General features: G+C 37.2%; 1 protein-coding gene across 1 annotated transcript in view; it reads right to left on the reverse strand.

Moving 5' to 3' along the window:
* Positions 1-502: 502 nt before the first annotated feature.
* Positions 503-18,964, reverse strand: part of ift172 (intraflagellar transport 172) — a 44,203-nt gene continuing 25,741 nt past the window's right edge. The window contains exons 30-48 of the mRNA XM_042389835.1: positions 18,094-18,236; positions 17,541-17,634; positions 17,365-17,429; positions 16,756-16,936; positions 16,467-16,576; positions 14,672-14,801; positions 10,885-10,983; positions 10,566-10,675; positions 9,418-9,481; positions 9,180-9,266; positions 8,759-8,875; positions 7,544-7,654; positions 7,321-7,440; positions 6,821-6,916; positions 6,207-6,266; positions 5,264-5,362; positions 3,965-4,118; positions 2,093-2,184; positions 503-1,054 (exon numbers count right to left, since the gene is read on the reverse strand). Of these exons, the coding sequence (XP_042245769.1) occupies positions 965-1,054; positions 2,093-2,184; positions 3,965-4,118; positions 5,264-5,362; positions 6,207-6,266; positions 6,821-6,916; positions 7,321-7,440; positions 7,544-7,654; positions 8,759-8,875; positions 9,180-9,266; positions 9,418-9,481; positions 10,566-10,675; positions 10,885-10,983; positions 14,672-14,801; positions 16,467-16,576; positions 16,756-16,936; positions 17,365-17,429; positions 17,541-17,634; positions 18,094-18,236 (2,022 nt within the window). The 3' untranslated portion in view covers positions 503-964. The remainder of the gene's footprint in view (positions 1,055-2,092; positions 2,185-3,964; positions 4,119-5,263; positions 5,363-6,206; positions 6,267-6,820; positions 6,917-7,320; positions 7,441-7,543; positions 7,655-8,758; positions 8,876-9,179; positions 9,267-9,417; positions 9,482-10,565; positions 10,676-10,884; positions 10,984-14,671; positions 14,802-16,466; positions 16,577-16,755; positions 16,937-17,364; positions 17,430-17,540; positions 17,635-18,093; positions 18,237-18,964) is intronic.

Genomic DNA, 18,964 nt, shown 5'->3' on the forward strand with positions numbered 1-18,964 from the left:
CATAAAGACTAGAAACAAAAGGAAGCAGTTAGCCTGGCTCTGTCTAAACTAAGGTAACAAAAGCTGCTACAACTATTTATTGTTATGTATTTAAGTTCCCAGAGTCCTGTTGTCACTCTGCTGCAACAGTCCAGCACATAAACCCCCAAATAAAAACACAATTTGTTGTTTTTACACTTTGGTTGTTGCACAGATTTAAAAAACAAGCTATATTGTGTTAACTAGATTTTTTTTTTTCCAATCTTAATGTTAAGCTAAGCTAACCGACTGATAGCTTTATATTTACCCTACAGCCATGAGTGGTGTCGATCTTCACATTTAACTCTCTGCAAGAAAGAGAGTAAGTGTAATTCTCTAAATTTAGAACAATTGCTTTAAACATCCTGAATCAGAACCTTTTATATAAATTCCCAGGTTGAACTGAGGTCACGTCAAGTCCTGGTCAATATTTCTGTGAATTTGTGAGAGGTTACACTGTTTGCACTGTAAAATTACACACATATTTCACATATAAAGCTTTTTAAGGCTGTTCAAATTCTGAAAATGTGACTGTGTTTCAGCAAAAAATTTAAACAAATGAAGAGATTTAGTTTTTTCTACATGGAAGTGTGAAGAAGGTTTGAGAGATTTGAAGATTTAAGATTTGAAACAACATTTAGACCATCATGAAAGGAGATCAAATTAACATAAAATATTATTGAAAAGTTGAATAAATAAATAACTTGTAGAAAGTCGTCAAACATTCTTAATAAAAGGTGCGTTTATGGACACATGAAACAAGCAACAGAGTGAAGGAAAAGAGAAAGTAGAGAAGTGAAAGAGAGACGGATGAAGTATTTCAAATCTCGCAGCAAAAGTGGAAAAAAAAGAGATGAAATAGCAGGTGTGTGTGTGTGTGTGTGTGTGTGTGTGTGTGTGTGTGTGTGTGTGTGTGTGTGTGTGTGTGTGTGTGTGTGTGTGTGTTTCAGTGGAAGGAGAATCCAGACGCCGGCAGACCGCCACACCACTGGCTGATGAACTTCAGGACGTCCTGACACTCTGGACTGTGAGTGGTCTGCAGGGGAAGAATGGACGCAAAACAAAACGACCAATCACAAATCAGATTCAACTCGCGCTGTCACTACAGCAGGTTAGAAGGTGTAGAGATGTGTGTGTGTGTGTGTGTGTGTGTGTGTGTTTAAATGAGATAATGATGCTGCGCCTGCGATTAGTCGACTGCTGATTCACATAAAATCACTGTTGTTCAGAGAGATGATGAAACTCAGTGAAATTAACTTGTAAAAGAGACATGAGACAACTTCCTCTCACTCTGTATTCACCCAGTGTGTTAATGTGTGTGTGTGTTTTTAAATATTAACCCTCAAATTGAAATCAAAATTAAATATTAAATTTAAATTAAATCCATCAGTCGCCTTTAAACCGAAACTGAAAGAGGAAAGAAGGAATTAAGTCTGACATCTTGAAGGCAACTGATTATGTTTAACTGGAAAACTAACTTGAAATTGACCAAATCCAGAATGATTTTCACTCCTTTAGTTTCATTATGATTATGATCCGCTGCTTGTCTGAAATCAGGGGATTTTGCTGCTACATTTGTTGAATCTCAAAGAACTTTTTTTTTAAATTATAGTCCTTATTTAATCTAGTAATCTCAGTAAGATTGAACTCTCTCTTCTGCAGAGAGACTTAAACACTGTAAAAAGAACTCATTATGATCGACACACATCGTCTGGTTATGGTAAAATCAATCACTAACATCTCATAAATGAGTCCAAAATCAAAGGTTTCAACTCCTAAATGGGATGAAATTCACATATTTGTAAATCCTGTGTAATTCTTTCTATTTGTCTCTAGATCAGGGGATATATTTATCAAATTTCTGCAGCAGTTGGATAAATTCGAGCCCTAGTCCTGTGAATGTTGAGCAGAGTTCTGATGTATTAAGGAAACTTAAGGAGGCACAATGATAGATGATATTAATGAGAAGCCTCAGAGTTCAGGATTATCTCAGAGGTCAAACAGACACGATGGTTAATTACACTTTGCTCTTTGCAGTCTTCAAAAGGAGAAACATAACCCCGTCCGGTCTCACCTTTGTAGCCATGAGGAATTTGTTCCAGTCTTCTTTGTTGGCTGCTTTTCCCACAGACGAGAACTCGATCTTATTCCTTAGGACGGGGTAGCCTGGAGGCAGGAACACCACAGAGTTTATAATCTATATATATATATATGTGTGTGTGTACATTCATGCAGCAAGCTGGAAAACAAACCTAGCAGTCAGGTAATGGTACATTTTGATGAGTATGTTGCAGGTGAATCTATATTTTATACCCACAAGGAATCACTAGATTAATCAAAGGGTCACAGGATAGGATGCAGGGATACAAGCTTTTTTCAAGCTTTTCTTTAATTTTTGCTGTATTTTAGTCTCTAAAGTTATTCAAATGAAACAAAATAAACTAAATAAGCTGCAACCTTAGTTGATTAATCGATCAACAGAAAATTAATTGAAAATCAAATTATCATTTTAGTCATTTTTTTTAAGCAAAAATGGCAAAAATAAGCTGGTTTCAGCTTCTCACGCCTGTTGATTTAATGCTTTTCTTTGTCAAACATGATAATAAACTGAATATCTTTGAGACATCTGAAAACGTGACATTTTTCAGTATTTTCTGACATTTTATGGACAAAATGATCAATCAAGAAAATAATCAGTAACTTAACGGGTGGAATATGGAGCGTGTGACGAAGAGTCCTAAATAGACTTTACTTTATTTTAAGGGGTCACAGGCCAAAAAAGGTTGAGAACCACTGTTTTATGTCATATATTCATTTCAAATCCAAGAATAAACCTCCTTGAGACAAAACAAAAGAAAAAATAAAAAAGTAAAAATGAAAACACCTCGACTCCACCACACGTGATGTTTTCAATTAAATGTGATAACAGCCCACTTTTTGCCTAGAAGTGTCTGAGGAACGTTTTCTTTCTATAACTGATTTTTTTAATCTTTCAGCATCTTCATCATTCATCTCTCCTGGACGTCCTGCAGGTGAAACTGAGAAAACACTCGGCCTCTTTTCTTTGTATCAGAATAAACACATATTTCTTTGGAAAATATTTGCAGCAAAGGGATTTAGGTGCACAGGTGAGGCGTTCAGCTGCAAGTATCAGTTCAAACAAACATCATCAAGGGTACGTCATGTCTGTTCAAAAACCATTTGTACAAACAGATTCAAAACATTATTCGTTATTTCTGTCACTGCGCTGCTCTAATGACACGTCGCCGGCTGCTGGATTCATATTCTCTCATTGTGTCAGGTCTCCTCTGACACAGACGCTCCTAAATCTGTTTTTGTTTGCTGATTAAAATTCATGTTTTTACTCTTCGGTAACATTTTTGTGAGTGAAACTCGTCCACAAACGAAGCGGAACATGTCGCCTTATGTCGACATTTTAGGGGCTTTGCTTATGCTAATGATCAGATCTCACAAACACGCACCTACCTGTGAACAGGTGACATTCATCAGGCTGAAACGAGCAATTTACAACGAGTTCAGGCAGTTAAGAGAATTTGTTGAGTCTGACTTGGAAAACTCATCTGCTCACACCTCACAGAAAAACTGTCTGAGAGTTTAAGGAGAAGAATATGAAAATGCTCTTGCATGAGGCTTGTTGTGTTGTATGATTTGACTGGATCACAGCCAGAGAAAAGGCGACAACAACAACAACAACAACAACAACAACAGTAGATTATGAAAGACAGTGTTATTATTTCAACAGGACATATTCTTTCTGTTTCTATTTGGTTCCTGACAGCTGGTTGTTTTAAACAGACTGTTCATGTAATTTTTCATTATACTTATGATTGAAATGTTGTAATTGTCAAATGTGACCTTCTTCAATGAGGCTCTAAACTGGAGTAAAGCGAGTGTGTGTTTGTGTGTGTGTGTGTTTGTGTGTTACCGGTGAGAATACACGGCAGCGAGCGAAGGCCGGTGCTGGCGGCCACTAGTGAGGCTTCGTACGAGTTCCTCTCGTCACGCGGCAGAACCTGCTCCAACCGATGGTCCATGGACACCATCAACACCCAATCACGGATCTGCTCCCGCTGGGCATCCTGCAACACACACACACACACACACACACACACACACACACACACACACACACACACACACACACACACACAGAGGAAGCAGGAAGAGGCTAAGAGTGAAATACTAAAAAAAGACTATTCAAACAACTTTAACATTATTTATTTCAATATCAATTCAACAATCAACAGTTATTTTGATTATCGATTAATCTGTTGATAATTTTCAAATATTTTAATTTGTCCAGCCAAGACTTCAATAGCCAAAGATATTTAATGTCCAAAGGTATAAAAGAATGTTTTTGATGGATAATAAGGCTGCAACAAATGATTATTTTCATTATCGATGAATATGCAGGTTATTTCTTTGACTATTCAATTAATTGTTTGGTCTATAAAAAACAAGAAAAACAGTGAAAAATGCCGATCACAATATCCTAGAGCACAACATGATGTCATTAAATGTGTTGTTTTGTCCAATAAACAGTATGAAAATCCCAAAATATTAAGTTTATTATACTTTAAGACCAGGAAAAGCAGCAAATTCTCACGTTTTAAGAACCTGGAACCAGAGCTGCAATGATCAATCGATTAGTCTACTGACAGAAAATTAATCATCAACTATTTTGCTATTCAATCATTTGTTTTGAGTCATTTTTAAGAAAAAATGTCCAAATTCTCTGATTCCAGCTTCTCAAATGTGAATATTTTCTGGTTTCTTTTGTCCTTTGTGATAATAAACTGAATATCTTCGGGTTGTGAACTGTTGTTCAGGACAAAAGAAGAAATACGTCGATGTTATCTTAAAAAAAGAATAAAAGTGAATAATATGACAGAAAGTTTCTATAAACTGAGATCATTTAAAAGTTTTCAAACACCAAATTTCAGGCTTTTTAAGGACTTTTAAGGACACTGAGATCTCTATAATATGTGTTCTGGCTACTGTGTCTGTTACATTCTGCAGCTGAATACACGGCAACAGATCTGTCATGTGACTGAAGATCAGCTGATGTGGACGCCATCGATGACTTCCTGTTCCTTCCTGAACCTGCTGAAGCTCCGTTACAGTAACAGTAACTTCTACAGCAGCAGACATGACGGTGACACTAACAGTTTGGGAGGTTTCGTGTGTTTTTGTGATGTGTGTGTTTGATGATGTGACGTCTTACGGTGACGCAGAGTTTGGTGGGAACCGGAACTTCAAAGGGAATGTCGGTGTCCATGAAGTCGGAGTGATCCAGAGCGTCCAGGTTTCCCTCGTCGATGGCCTGGAGACAGAAATTAAAAACTGATTACTTTCTTCAGATTACTAAAGAGATATTCATGATGGAAATTATTATATATTTATTGGACAAGATTAATCAAATACTTCACCTGCTAAAACTAACTTTTTCAATGGTGTCGGTTACGATTTCTGATCCATAAAATACTGATTATCAGAGAAGATAAACTGTTATTTTCTGACGCGTTTTTAGAGGCAACAGAGCTACGAATCATTATTAGAAGATATTAAAAAGATAATATCTTCTAATAATGTTAGAAGATCTGATTGATAAAAGCTGTGACACTGTTGTTTTTTAATGGTATGATGGTGCTTTTATCCTTTTATTGTATTTTTCTACTGATCAATCAATCAATTAATCAATCAATCTTTATTTGTACAGCACCTTTCATACAGGTTGGTGCAATTCAAAGTGCTTCTCAGAAGACTGACAAGCTGATAATAAGACAGAACAAAAGTAAACAGTTAAAATGATTTGAGACTAATTCACACAAAAACGATAAAAATTTAATAAAACAGATTAAAATAAAATAAAATAAGATAAAATAGGTAAAGGACAATGACAAAAAAAAGATCAAATTGAAAACTTTAATACAATTAAATAAGTTATTAAATCAAATAAATAATGTCAATATTAAATATTCTAATCAAATCTGGGCTGAAGGTTTAAAGTTTACATCTATTTCTCTACCTGTTGTTGTTTTTATTATTGAACTCTTATGAGTCACTGAAACCAAAAACTCCAACAACCAGGTGTTGATGTGGAGATAAATACTGAACCTTGAACCTTCATGTTTCGGCCTGTAAACGAGCTGTGATAGTTCACTTACATCACACAGATCCAGAAAGTGGTTGAGAAAGATGAAGGCCATGTTCTCCCAGCCGACAGCCTGTCAGGACGAAAAAATATTATATACAATGATATTCATAATAATAATAATAATAATTGTAATCAGGTACAAAACTTCATGTAGAGAAGAAACATATTTCCTGTGATTCACATTCAAGCTTTTTCCAAAAAAATTCCCAAAAATGTACCCAGAACATTAAATCTGTCCTCAGAAGCTAATCATTGAATTATGATTATTAATAAGATGATGCAGTTGCAGAACATGATTTATATCATGACTCAGACTTCCAAAAAAATGACAAAAAACTAAGTTGAATTCAAACATTTCTATATAGTGTTGAAACATCCTTAAATATTGTGAAATGTTGAAATATAATTAAGACATAAGGGGATATTATTAGTTTTCTGGGGTATTCACAGAATATCAAGGAATTTTACCATCTAGAGGTGTATAAACATATAAACACATATCAGGAACATTTTTAGGACACAAGCCTGCACCCAACACTGACACTGAAGAATGAAAGAGACGTTTTAATGAGCACAGAGACTCTATAGAAGTGGAAGAACTACTGCGGTTCCTCGTGGACTCACCCTGCAGGCCAGCCCGGCCTCGTAGAAAGCCTTGTCTGCAGGAACAAGCTCAGTGTGACGCAGCAGCGACACCGACAGCTTCGCCGTTACACTGATCTGAAAAAAATAAACAGCAGAAGAAGAGAGAATTATTAATAACATAAAAGAAGACAATTGTCAACCTGTCACCACCAGCGAGTTCAGATGTGGAGAGAATAATAGTGCACGGAAAGAGGAAAAGTTGACATAGTTATTGAGAAAAAATTATTTGGCTTTTATTTTGGCATAATGACAATTTTGACCTGGTGGTGAGATCTTCCTGCTTTAAAGGACGTCCAAAAGAAACTAATCAAACTGAATTTTCTGCTTTTTAGATCCAATTTAATTTTGCACATGTGAATTAAGCCCAATTTCTTATTGAAAACTAAACTGAGTCTTCTGTCTAGGCAGGAAGATTGCAAGTCAAAGTAAGAATAAAGCTTTCTGGAATCCTCGCTGACTGTTTCTGTGCTTTCGTTTACCAGCTGCTTGACTCCTTTAGCGGCAGATCTTGTGGCGTAGTAGTGAGAGATCAGCAACATCTGTTCAAAGTCTTCATGAGCTGGAGAGTTGTCCTCGGCTGATTTGGAGACGTTATCACACTAAAATTACATGAAAAAACAAACCACTTACACAACTAAATACATGGACTAACTTTGTTTGATGATAATATTATTTGTTTATTGGAGTTTGTTGTTGTTTTACCAGCTGCAGCAAGAAATTGCGGAGGTCGGCCCATATGCGGTAAGCTTCTGGTCCATCAGTGTCAGGAATGTTTATCAGGTCCAGAAACAGGCGCTTGTAGATGTTGAAGTTCTGAGAGTAAAAATTGTGAAATGTATTTATTGGTTAGATATCTGTGCTGGTAAATAAACACACAGAAAAAAGAAAGGCAAGTAAACAAGAGATGTCTCATATCTGTGATTAACAAGTGAAGCGGCTGGTCTTCAAACTCTGTTTTTTTAACATCAAAACACTTGTGGAGAAGATCGAGACAGTAGAGAGACGACAGGAAACGAGAGAAGAAAGAAGCTGATGAGAGATATCGACAGACACCTGATGGTGTTATTTTACACGTTCATCATAGAATCAGTCCTTATTTTTCTCACTGATCTGTTGTGATGGGAATTTAAATGTATGAAACAAGAATCAATCAGGAAACATAGTCAAGGCAGCGAGTAAAATCACTGGTGAAAAGCAGACAAATCACACAGAAATCCTCTCTTTGAGGAATGTCCCTTCTGGTCAGTCATACAGGTTTACATACATTTGGTGAAAACAGTTTGAAGTTTTCATTTATCCCAAATGCAAGAAGTGCTCTTAACGGCCTCTTGGTTCCTCGCACAACTTAGCACTTTATTTCTCATCTTTATTCGTCCTGTTGCTGTTTTCTTTGCTTTAACGTAACATCTTTATTGTCTGAATTGCATGTATAGTACCAGGTACTTGTAATGTCTTAAAGTCTTGTATTGTTGTCATGGTTTTGTGTTATTATGCTGCCTTGCTGCAAAAAGACTTTCCTCTAACGGGACAATAAAGATCTGAACTGATGTGAACAACATGCAGTAAAGGTCTGATGTCAGAGTCAAACTGCAGACGTTGCAGTTATGTGGCATAAACCTTAAACAGTAGTAAGCTACCGGGGGCAGTAACTGTTTAAGTTTCACAAGGCTAGATACACTACAACTTAAATTTTACAGTCTCATTAAGTGTTTTTTTTATATAAATTCAGCTTTAATGGCAATAAGTGGCATTTAGGAAGGTGAGCTGACATGTACTGAAGCACATGTTTGTGAGAAAACCCTAAAGGAGCGTTTGCAGAACTTTATTCAATCCAAGCTTTCAGGCTGATTTGGCAGCAAAACAGTTTGGAAGATAATAAATGAATGGAAGCCTGTGTGTGTGTGTGTGTGTGTGCACCTGAGGGTTAGGTGGTGCTCCATGCTGTATGTAGAGCTGCAGGGCCTTCGGAGCTTCTTCCTCCTTGATGAGGTGTGTGGCGTACAGAGCGACGTACTTATGGAGGATCTTAAAGTTCTGACAAAGAACAAACAAACAAACGTCTCAGGCATAAGAAGAAGAACTGAAGACTAGTTTTTATGACCAGAACCTCTGACCACACGATATTCACTCTGGTGTGAAAGAAAAACGTACTCAGAGAAATATTTACATTCATGCATTTTTACTTATTAAAATCTTCAAACCACATAACACCATCACCAGCTTTTACTCAAAGGTTAATGGTCAAATGGATGGTTCATGAGCAGATTTTTAACCATTTAAAGGCTTTGTCTGTGATCTAAACTTGACATTTCACAGTTCACATTAAATAATAAAGTACCTGTTTAGATGCTGTATCCAGACATTTCTCCCACTGGCCTCTCTCTGCATACATGTCCAGAGCTGCCATGACGTCCACACCCACCAGCTGAACACACACAGTCATACATGTTAAAGAAACGCCTGTCAGTCAGTTAAGTGACATTTTATGCACATTAGATTAATACTATGGCACTATTTTGTCAATAAAATGACTCGTGTTGGATGCAGTGTGTAACAGAGTGTATATATGTACGTACAGAGTCCACTTTGCCTTGGTTCTTGAGGTGCTCTTTGTATTTCTGGTCCACATAGTCCTCATACCTGCGATACAGAGCAAAGATATTTAAAATTTAATATATTTAAGAGATTTTAAGAGTGTTTAAATAAGTTGGTAGCACATTGAAAATACCCAGAATATCTCTCTTCTTCTAGTAAGTAAGTAAAAAGTTTATAAAACTAAAAAATAACATCACAAAAACAACAAGATAGAATTTATAAAACAGCAAAACATCAGTTTAAAAAAACTCATTTGCTTATGAAGAAAAGAGAAAAATCACAGCAGTAGTTCAGTTAATGAGGGTTTTAAATTCTGGTATTTAAGTATTTTAAGTATTGTTAGTATTTTAAGTTCATGTTTAAAATGACATATTTAGTGTCTGATTGTGTTTGTTTCTGATGTTCATTTTGATTTTAGATGCAGTGTCAGTCTTTGCCACTGTGTCACCTGTCAGTCCCTCCAGGATTTCACAGAGTTTTGTTGTGATTATTGAGGCCAAAATGTTTGATTTTGCAGCAGCTTTTCTTAAAAAATTACAACACAATTTGCAATGTTTTATGTGCTCTTATTGCGGTAATTGGGAAAAATTGCACACAAAGGAAAATAAACTGCTACCAATGAAGAGCCATATATAATCACTTCCTTTGATAAAAAGCATCCTGCATATCACAGAAACAACTATATCTCAGTGCTAACTTTGAATGTATTTTCTGAACATGAGAACCATGGGCTGAAATTTATACAAAAAAAAAACCAAACTCTACTTGAGTTCCATTTATAAGCCTTTATTAAACAATCTTTCACCTCACCGCACCCATTCTTATGTTTGAAGTAGATTATATCTTTGCTGCCTGAACAATATCAGCTTTTGTTCTTCTGACTAACTGAATGCAAACCTCATTTGTGAATTTGGCGACTCTTCCTGTCCATGTGTCAAAGTGTCCTTGAGCAAGACACCGAACCCCGCGTTGCTCCGATGGTCAGGTCAGCACCTTGCATGGCAGCTCTGCCGCCATCAGTGTGTGTGTGTGTGTGTGTGTGTGTGTGTGTGTGTGTGTGTGTGTGTGTGTGTATGTGTTTGTGTGTGTGTGTGTGTGTGTGTGTGTGTGTGTGTGTGTGTTTTATAACCTTGGCTCCAGCTCCTTGGCGACTCTCTTGGCTTTGTTCCACTCCTCGCCCTCAATGAAGACATCGATCGCCTCTTTGATTAGGTCCATGTTTAAGTAGAGCTCAGCAGCCTTGAACATGCAAATCCAAACAAACCATTAGTGAAATCAGATGAATTAAATACATTTATATGGTATCTATAAACATCTGAGGCTGATTCATACCAACAATTTATTAAATGTACAAAATATTTACTCTATTGCTCCTTATTATTAATCAAGGCCAAGGTAGTGTGTGTGTGTGTGTGTGTGTGTGTGTGTGTGTGTGTGTGTTGACCTACAGCATTGTACTTCCTCAGCTGTGTCAGGCGAGGTCCGACCACCTGGATCACCTCCACCGCTCGCTCGCCACTGAGGAACTTGATGGACAACTCTGCTGCCTGGCAACACAAACAAACAACACGCACATGTGAAATACAACACTAACAGAACAAACAGGGTTTAAAACAGTCTGATATTTAACGGGGATATGTAAGTGTTTTAACAGAAACAACACAACAACAGAGGATATTAAAAGAGACTGGGAATAGGAGTTAGACATAGAGATACTGGGAGATATTTTGGAGGAGACATTGAAATATGTTCATTCTTTTTCCATCAATGTTAGACACTGTTTAATACTATTTATATATCTATAATACTGTAGATTGCACTACTCAGGAGTAAAGTTACACAAAATATTTTCAGATGTATCTCCAGTGTGTGAGTAGTGTATGTTTTCTGGGCGATGGTCAACACTTCGGTGGAGAGAAGCACACACGAGCCTTTGATGTCTTAATGCTGAGAATGTTTATTGAAGTTATTTGATCAAGGAGAACCATAAACAGCGAACATCCAAGTTGGTGTAACTCAGATGCTGTCTCTTTCCGTTCTCTCCTCTGAAAGTCTGAGTCTTTGGTCTTTAACCCAAGCAGATCGGCCTACAATATGAAAAATTAATTGGTTCACTAGTGCACCAGTGCAGTCCTAAACAAAGGACTGCACTTTCCCCGTGACATCATTAGTCACGTTGCATTGAGCCTCAGGTCATCGTCAACACATTTTGGCTACACGTTCCACCTATCTGTGTTGTTTAGAAGGCTCCTCTCTGGCCTTGGCTCACCATGGCAATGCTGATATACTCTTTATCAGAGAGGTTTCTGCTTTCACCAAAACATCACAGACAGCTGAGGATTAAGAATTACAGTCTGACCTCAGGGCTCAGTTTTGATCCAATTTGTCACTCAATTTGTAACCCCTAAAGATGGAAAATTCCATAACAGTATAATGTGTCAAATGCAGATTTATTTCATAATTATGCCTTTTGTCCTCAAATACAATACTGGGACCTAAATATATGTCTGTCTTTTCTCAAAGTTGCTCAACATTCACATTAGTCCAGATTAAAAGTCTCCTAAACTCTAAAATGTGTTTTTCTTCTTGTTTCTTCAGTTGGATGTTTGAGCTTCTCTGTGCAGAATATGTTTCCACATTCATCTGCTGAAGTTTCTCTGAGCTCACTGATAATCTGATTTTAAGGGGCGGGTCTATGAGCAGGATTTGTACATCACAAATAGTTTGGAGGCCAATCATGTTCCAATATTCAACTCACACAAGTGTTATATGGAAACTTGAAGCCTCCAGTGCACAAACACTGAGAACGGACTTTACAGTGAAGTAGGAGACATCTTGAACAATATTTACAGATTCATAGATTTTTTTAATGAGGGAGAAGAAGGAGACACCATTTTAAGGATTTGAATGTGTTTTTTTTGTAAAAACTATATAACTCCCTATTGTTCCAAGCAGAGTATCTTTAAATATCTCAATACATCTTTAACGGGGATCTTTAACGTCTGAGGATGTGAGGAAGCTGCAGGTGGCCCAGTGACACTTGCTGTCTGACAATATTCTTAATGCAAAGAAACTGGTGCTGATCTTTTGGAAAAAGTAGGAAGTGCTGTCATTCAGGCAATGGACTCTCTGTTAGATATATTAAGAATTTGAAAAAATTTGGCAGCCACTACTTCTGCACTTCTAAGAATGATTGAGATGGTGTATATTAGATGACTCAGAGCTCTGAAGGAGGACATGGGAATGATGAGGATGTTGTTTTGTTCTATTGTTGTTTAAACTTTGTCTGGGTGGATTTGAAGGGTTGTGTTTTAAGTCTGTTGTACTTGTCCTCAGTTTAAGTTTCATATTGTGTATGCATGCATGGTGTATTGGTTGTTATATATGGAAAAAAGAAGCTTAATGTGTAATACATTACTGATATAAGGTTGCTTCTTAATAAATAACATTTGAAAGCAGTGTTTAAAAGAAACCAGTTGATTTTACTTCCTGGAGAGAAGCAGCAGTAGCTTCATCTATCTGTCCTTTTGTCTGCAATCATCACTGCTTGTAAAACAAGTGATTGGACTGAAATCTAATGTGCATATTCAGGCTCCCTGCAGGATGACCTTTTGACCTCTCCTCGAACACCACCAGGAGACCAAACATTAAATTTTCAAATGAGCCTCCATTATCTCTCTTTCTCACACAGAGGCAACATTTGCTGACTTTATTCAAATTCCCAATTCCCATTTCCCATATTGATCTTTAAGACCCCCTGACCTTTCCTTTAGCACCACTCTCAGACCAACCATTCAAATTTCAAATGATCTGATCTCCATCGCACTAAAGTCAATAACACACAATAGTTGCGGTGCACCTTGAGGCTCCCAGCAGAAGGAAATCTATTGATGCTGGTGACACTTTGACCTTTTCCTTTCTGCCACCATCAGGAAAATGTTGGCTACCATTATGTACCTATCTGTCATATATCCTCTACAATGTAGAATGTGATGCTGATGGCTCATTGGTGAAATTAGATTTTCAGCTTTTATGTTTATGTTGCAGATAAATTAAGCCTGTGTACTGCTTATTATATTTTTTGTTTTCCATTCAATTTATTTCGGCAAAGCTTGTTTTGAGTTGCACTTTCGGTCGATCTTAATATCTCAACAACTATTTAATTGGACTGTCATTAAATTTTGTACAGACATTAATGTTCCCCAGAGGAGAATCCTACTAACTTGTGGTGAACACCTTACATTTCCTCTAGCGCCACCATGAGGTTAAGATTTGTGATTCAAATTGAAACATTTCGAAAACTATTTGATGCATTAACATGAAATTTACAACATATATTCACTGTCTCTGGAAGATAAACTCTTACAACTTTGGTGATCCTCTGACTTTTACTCTTGTGTCACTAGCAGTTTACAGTTTTCACTCATGCTGTGATATACAGTAATTCAACATCTACAGATTGGATCGGTGCTAAATCTGTTACAGACATTCATGGTCACCAGAAGATGTGTTCTACTGACTTTGGGGATCCTCTGACTTTTCCTCTCGCATCACCATTAGCTCGACTTTTTAGTTCTTTATTGAAATATCTTGATGGTAATTGGATGGATTGCTGTGAAATTTAGTTCATACATTCATGGTCGTCAGAGGATAAATTGAACTTTGATTCCCTGACATTTTATTTATTGCTGTCTGGTCAAAATTTCAATTTGTCCAAAACTTGATTTTATAACCAAACACCTGCAAAACTAATGACATTCCCATCAGCCTCTGCTGCACTCTGTGCTAATTAGAAAATGTTTGTATGCTAATGCGCTAAACCAAGATGGTGAACATAGTAAACATTATACCTGATAAATATCAAGATGCTAGCATTATTAGCATGTTAGCATGCATTTAGCTCAAGCACAACCTCATGGAGCTGCTAGCATGGCTGTAAACTCTTAGTCTCATTCATTAGTGTTTCAGAATTGAACGTGGCATTGCAAAGCTCCTTTGTGGAACTGAAACAAGCAGATAAATTATTTCTCTACTAAAACACTTGCAAATGAGCAATACCTACTCTTTTATATAAAAAATATTTTCTATAGATTTATTTGTTTTGCCACCAGGTGGATGTGTATAGTGTTAAATATAATGTTAAACATTGTCAATATAGCAATTAACTAAACTGTATTTATGCTGGACGGACCAGGTGTAAATCTTTTAGACAGACAGAAGGAAGAAAAACTTTACCTTCATCCAGCATTTCTCCATCAGGGCTGTGTTAGAGTCGTCCTTCACTTTGAGGTAACACTCCACTGCCCGACTGTATTCACCCGACTGTTCCCACTCCCTGGCCTGTTCCAGCAGGCCCTCCACACCACTGAACCCAGCAACAAACACACAGACATACATACGGGGAGACACAAACAAATAGGACAATCGTAATGTTGCTTCAGGTATCATTAAGCTCCAACTATAACTGTGTGCTCCAGATCTCATCTTTCCAGAAATCCGATAATCATATCAGGCTCATTTCAGCACTATTTTGAGGTACTACAGTGTCAAATATAAAACAAATCACTATTAAACATGTTGTACAGCCATTTTTTTTTCACCAAAAAGTAAGAATAATTCAATTTAATTCAGCTTTTTTGTCATACTACATACAAAGTCTGGTGATTCTAAGATGAAGATAATAATAAATAAAACATACTCGACAAACTGGCTGCACCAGAGCGTGCCACCAACATTTAACACCAGTCCAATAAATCATTCCAGTATGAGTATCCACTTTTATCATCAGGTATCAATAGATGGTCCAACAGGAAACAGCTTCATTAAGTGTTCCCACTGTTGACTTAATGCAACAGTGTCTTTCAAGAGGAGGGAACACTGTTGTTTCCACTCCAGTTGGGAGCCATTTAATGCAATGCGTGTGGAAAAAACACAGTTTAAATATATTATACATTTAAATCCCAGACTTTCTTGTCTGTATTTCATCACATATTTCCCAATTCCCACTGCACATGACAAGCAGCAACCATGTAGTTCACCCTATTTAATCACTAAGCATATTTATTTTTCCATCTCCTTTTTGTTCTTGATTTCTTTTTCATTAGCTCACATTTCACATCATTTCATGTAACATGCAGATTTAAGCTGAAAGGTTTAAATCTTAAATAAAAAGGCATTAACTAACTAAAGTTCTAACATTGCTTATAGATGCCTAAAAGAAACAGGAAGCTTTGCACTTAGCTGGAGCCTGAGTTTCAAAAATATGCAGAAATAATTGAGTTTTTTTCTCACTTACACTCTCTTCCTCATTCGTTTCCATTGGTAACTTTTGATGTTTTCTCCCACAAGTCATTAAAGAAGAAGAGGAGATGGGAGCATAAGAGCTGCGTGCTGCTGGTTTACTGGCTAACGAGCTATTCCTTGTTGGGAGTTTCAATTTGGGGATAACACACAAGCTGTGTTTTAATAAAGCATCAAACTGACGCTTTGTGCATAGATTATACTGGTGGGCTGGTGGGGAGAGGCTGTAAAATGTTCATAGTGAATTTTGAGGGTTCCCTCTGGAATTTGAGAAGACTCCTAATAAAGACTTGAGACCCCAGAGACACAACAGGTCAACCAAATCCTGTACAAACTCTTAAAGTGATGTCGATAGACAAATAATTAGCTGGTGACATTTTTGTAACTGATCATCATTTTTCCCAGTTTTCCATGACAGTAAACTCAACATCTTTGGGTTTTTGACTGTTGGGCTTCAAGGAATATGGATCCTCATTTTATGACATTATACATTGAACAATCAATTGATAATTAAAGAAAATAACTGTCAGACCTTTTGATAATGAAAATAATTGGTTGCAGTCTTACAGTACTCCAATGATGGAATAATATTACTACTAGTAGTAGTTTTGTTTGTGCAGTTTGATAAAACACAACTTTACAACAATTGTGCTCAATATAAACACAATTATTAAAGTCATACAACTAGATTCCCTCAAGAAGGAGGATGGAGGACGTCTTAAATTCTCACCGGATTCCCTTCTTGGCCGTCTCCTTCTCGTATTCCTCCTGAAGCAACGAGAGCTTGTTGGGGAGGTATTCCTTACAGATACGCATCGCATCGCTCCACATGTCAGCATCCTGAGAAACACAGATACGCAAAAATGTTTGATCAGCAATTTTAGACAAACATGCATCTCCAAAAAGATCTTTTCATAGAAAATATAGGATTTATAGAAAATAAAGTAAAAGTTCTACTTCCACACATGAAAATTTGTGAGTCTTTTATTGTTTTTTTCTAAAGTGAGTTTGGCTGTTACCTTGTAATATTTAACAGCCAGGTCGGGTCTCTGGGCTCGGAGCAGGAAGGCTTCAGCCTTCTGGAAATCTTTCTGTTCAAAGCAGAACTTGGCTTGGCCAACCAGAACCTCAGACACACTCTCTGGATCGTGGCTCTCAGCTACCCGCTGCGCATTGGTCCAGTCTTTGTTGTGGACGTACCTGGAAGAGTCGACACACACATGCCCAGAAAACAATACAATATATCAGCTTTTTTGGGTTAGTTGAAATCCTGTTTCCGTTTCCCTGAATGTCTTTCAACAAGAACAGACACATGAACTCTCAGCTCTCAGCTCAGTGTTAGAAAACCACTTCAAAGCAGCTTTAAACAAGTTGATTTTCATAACTTATTGAAATGAGCTGAAAGCAGAAGCTTGGTGAGTCAGTTAAATCCTCCAGCTCTACAGGGGATGATGCCAGTATTCAGAAAGAACTTCCATCACAGATAGGTGGATGGTTTGACAGCCTGATGTATCTGCAAGCTGACATAAATCTACCCCAACGCTAATAAATCCTGATCAGCTGACATTATTACCACGAATCTAAACAAGTTAGCATGATCAATAAATCCCATCTTCTTCAGTACTCACATGAGCACAGCTTCTTTCGGCTTTCCTGCTTTGATGAACTCAACTTCGGCCTCAGCAAACTTTCCCTGGAAGAGGAAGTGAGAGGATTTTGTGTTAGTAATATTTGCTGAGATGTAGTGACCAGAGCATGACGATGACGAACGCTACTGTATAAAACAGGACTGTGGCAGATTCACCTCATCTTCCAGGTAGATGGCGTGTTTGAGGTGGATCTCAGGGATCTTCTCCTTACATGAAAGACGAGCCAAATCAAAGGCAAAGTCAAATGACCTGGAGAGAAGAGGAAGAGCATAAAATCGCTAACTGTATATTGGATGGATGGATGGATGGATGACCTGCCAACTTATTAAACCCAGCAGATGTGTCTCCTGGGGGATGGACATGTTCTGCTGTCGTTATCAGCAAGACTCTCTTATATGCTTATATCTTTAGCTGAGCAACTTGACAAATCACACTTCTCTTTATGGGACTGATCGACTATCATGGCTGAGGGACCTCAGTAATTTTGAATTTTTATTTGATTTTATTTTAATTCATTTATGGAGATTAAATGCTGAATATTTCCAGCCAGACAACAGAATCACTAAAACCTCTTCAGTTATGAAATGTCTGCATTTTCCTTTGAGTTTTTAAATGGGTCAAATCGATACTCAAGATACGAGTGAATGAAAGTGAATCATGAGATTATATGTAGAACGTGCTGGATCGATGTGCTCTGGTGCAGCTCACAGGTTATTTGAAGCGGATTCGATGGCGTATTCCAGCAGACCGAACTTGTTGAGCAGCTTGACGGCCGCCTCTCCTCCCAGGCTCCTGGCCCACAGATAGGCCACCTGCTTCTGCGCACCTGCACCTCCATGGCTCTTAGCCACCTGACACACACACACACACGTATACATATATGTAAATATATATATATATATATATATATATATATATCACTATGGGAGTCTTTCAGCGGTGTGTCTCTCTGATCCATTACCACAGATAATCCTAGAGAAAATCATTTTGCTATAAAGTTGCAGCGATCCCACATTAGCAATAAATGCAACAATGTTCTTTCTAAGAGGGCTGATCACTCAGGGAACTATATTATAATATAGCAATAAGCATTACACTATTTCAGACTGCCAATATATTTATATGATGAGAAATTTATACAAAAAAATTCACAGCTGAAATAACCTTCTACTACAAAAAAGCAGTATTAATATAAAAATGTGTTTTATCTCTTCCCTGATTATTTTAAGTTCTTTATTACTTTAACTGTGATTTTTAGCTTCTTTCTAATTGTTGAAGTGGAATGTGATAGCCATCTTTTTTTTGTTGTAGAAAACTTGGTGTTTGGATTGAATCAGTAGTGACTCCTACAGCGTCTTTTTGATATTACCACTGAGGGACACTTACGTCTGATGTTTTTTTTTAAATTCAATGCATTGTGCCTTTAATCAAAGGTCACTTAAAGACATATTTTCAATCCATGCTAATCAAAAGACCATGTTTGACAGCCAAGTTAACATTTTTGACTGACATGAAACTTTAATTTGTGTATTTTATTGTATTTATTTTTAGTAAGAAGTACAAGTGTCACTTGCACATC

This window comes from Thunnus maccoyii, chromosome 17, assembly GCF_910596095.1.
Source record: "Thunnus maccoyii chromosome 17, fThuMac1.1, whole genome shotgun sequence".
NCBI lineage: Eukaryota > Metazoa > Chordata > Actinopteri > Scombriformes > Scombridae > Thunnus > Thunnus maccoyii.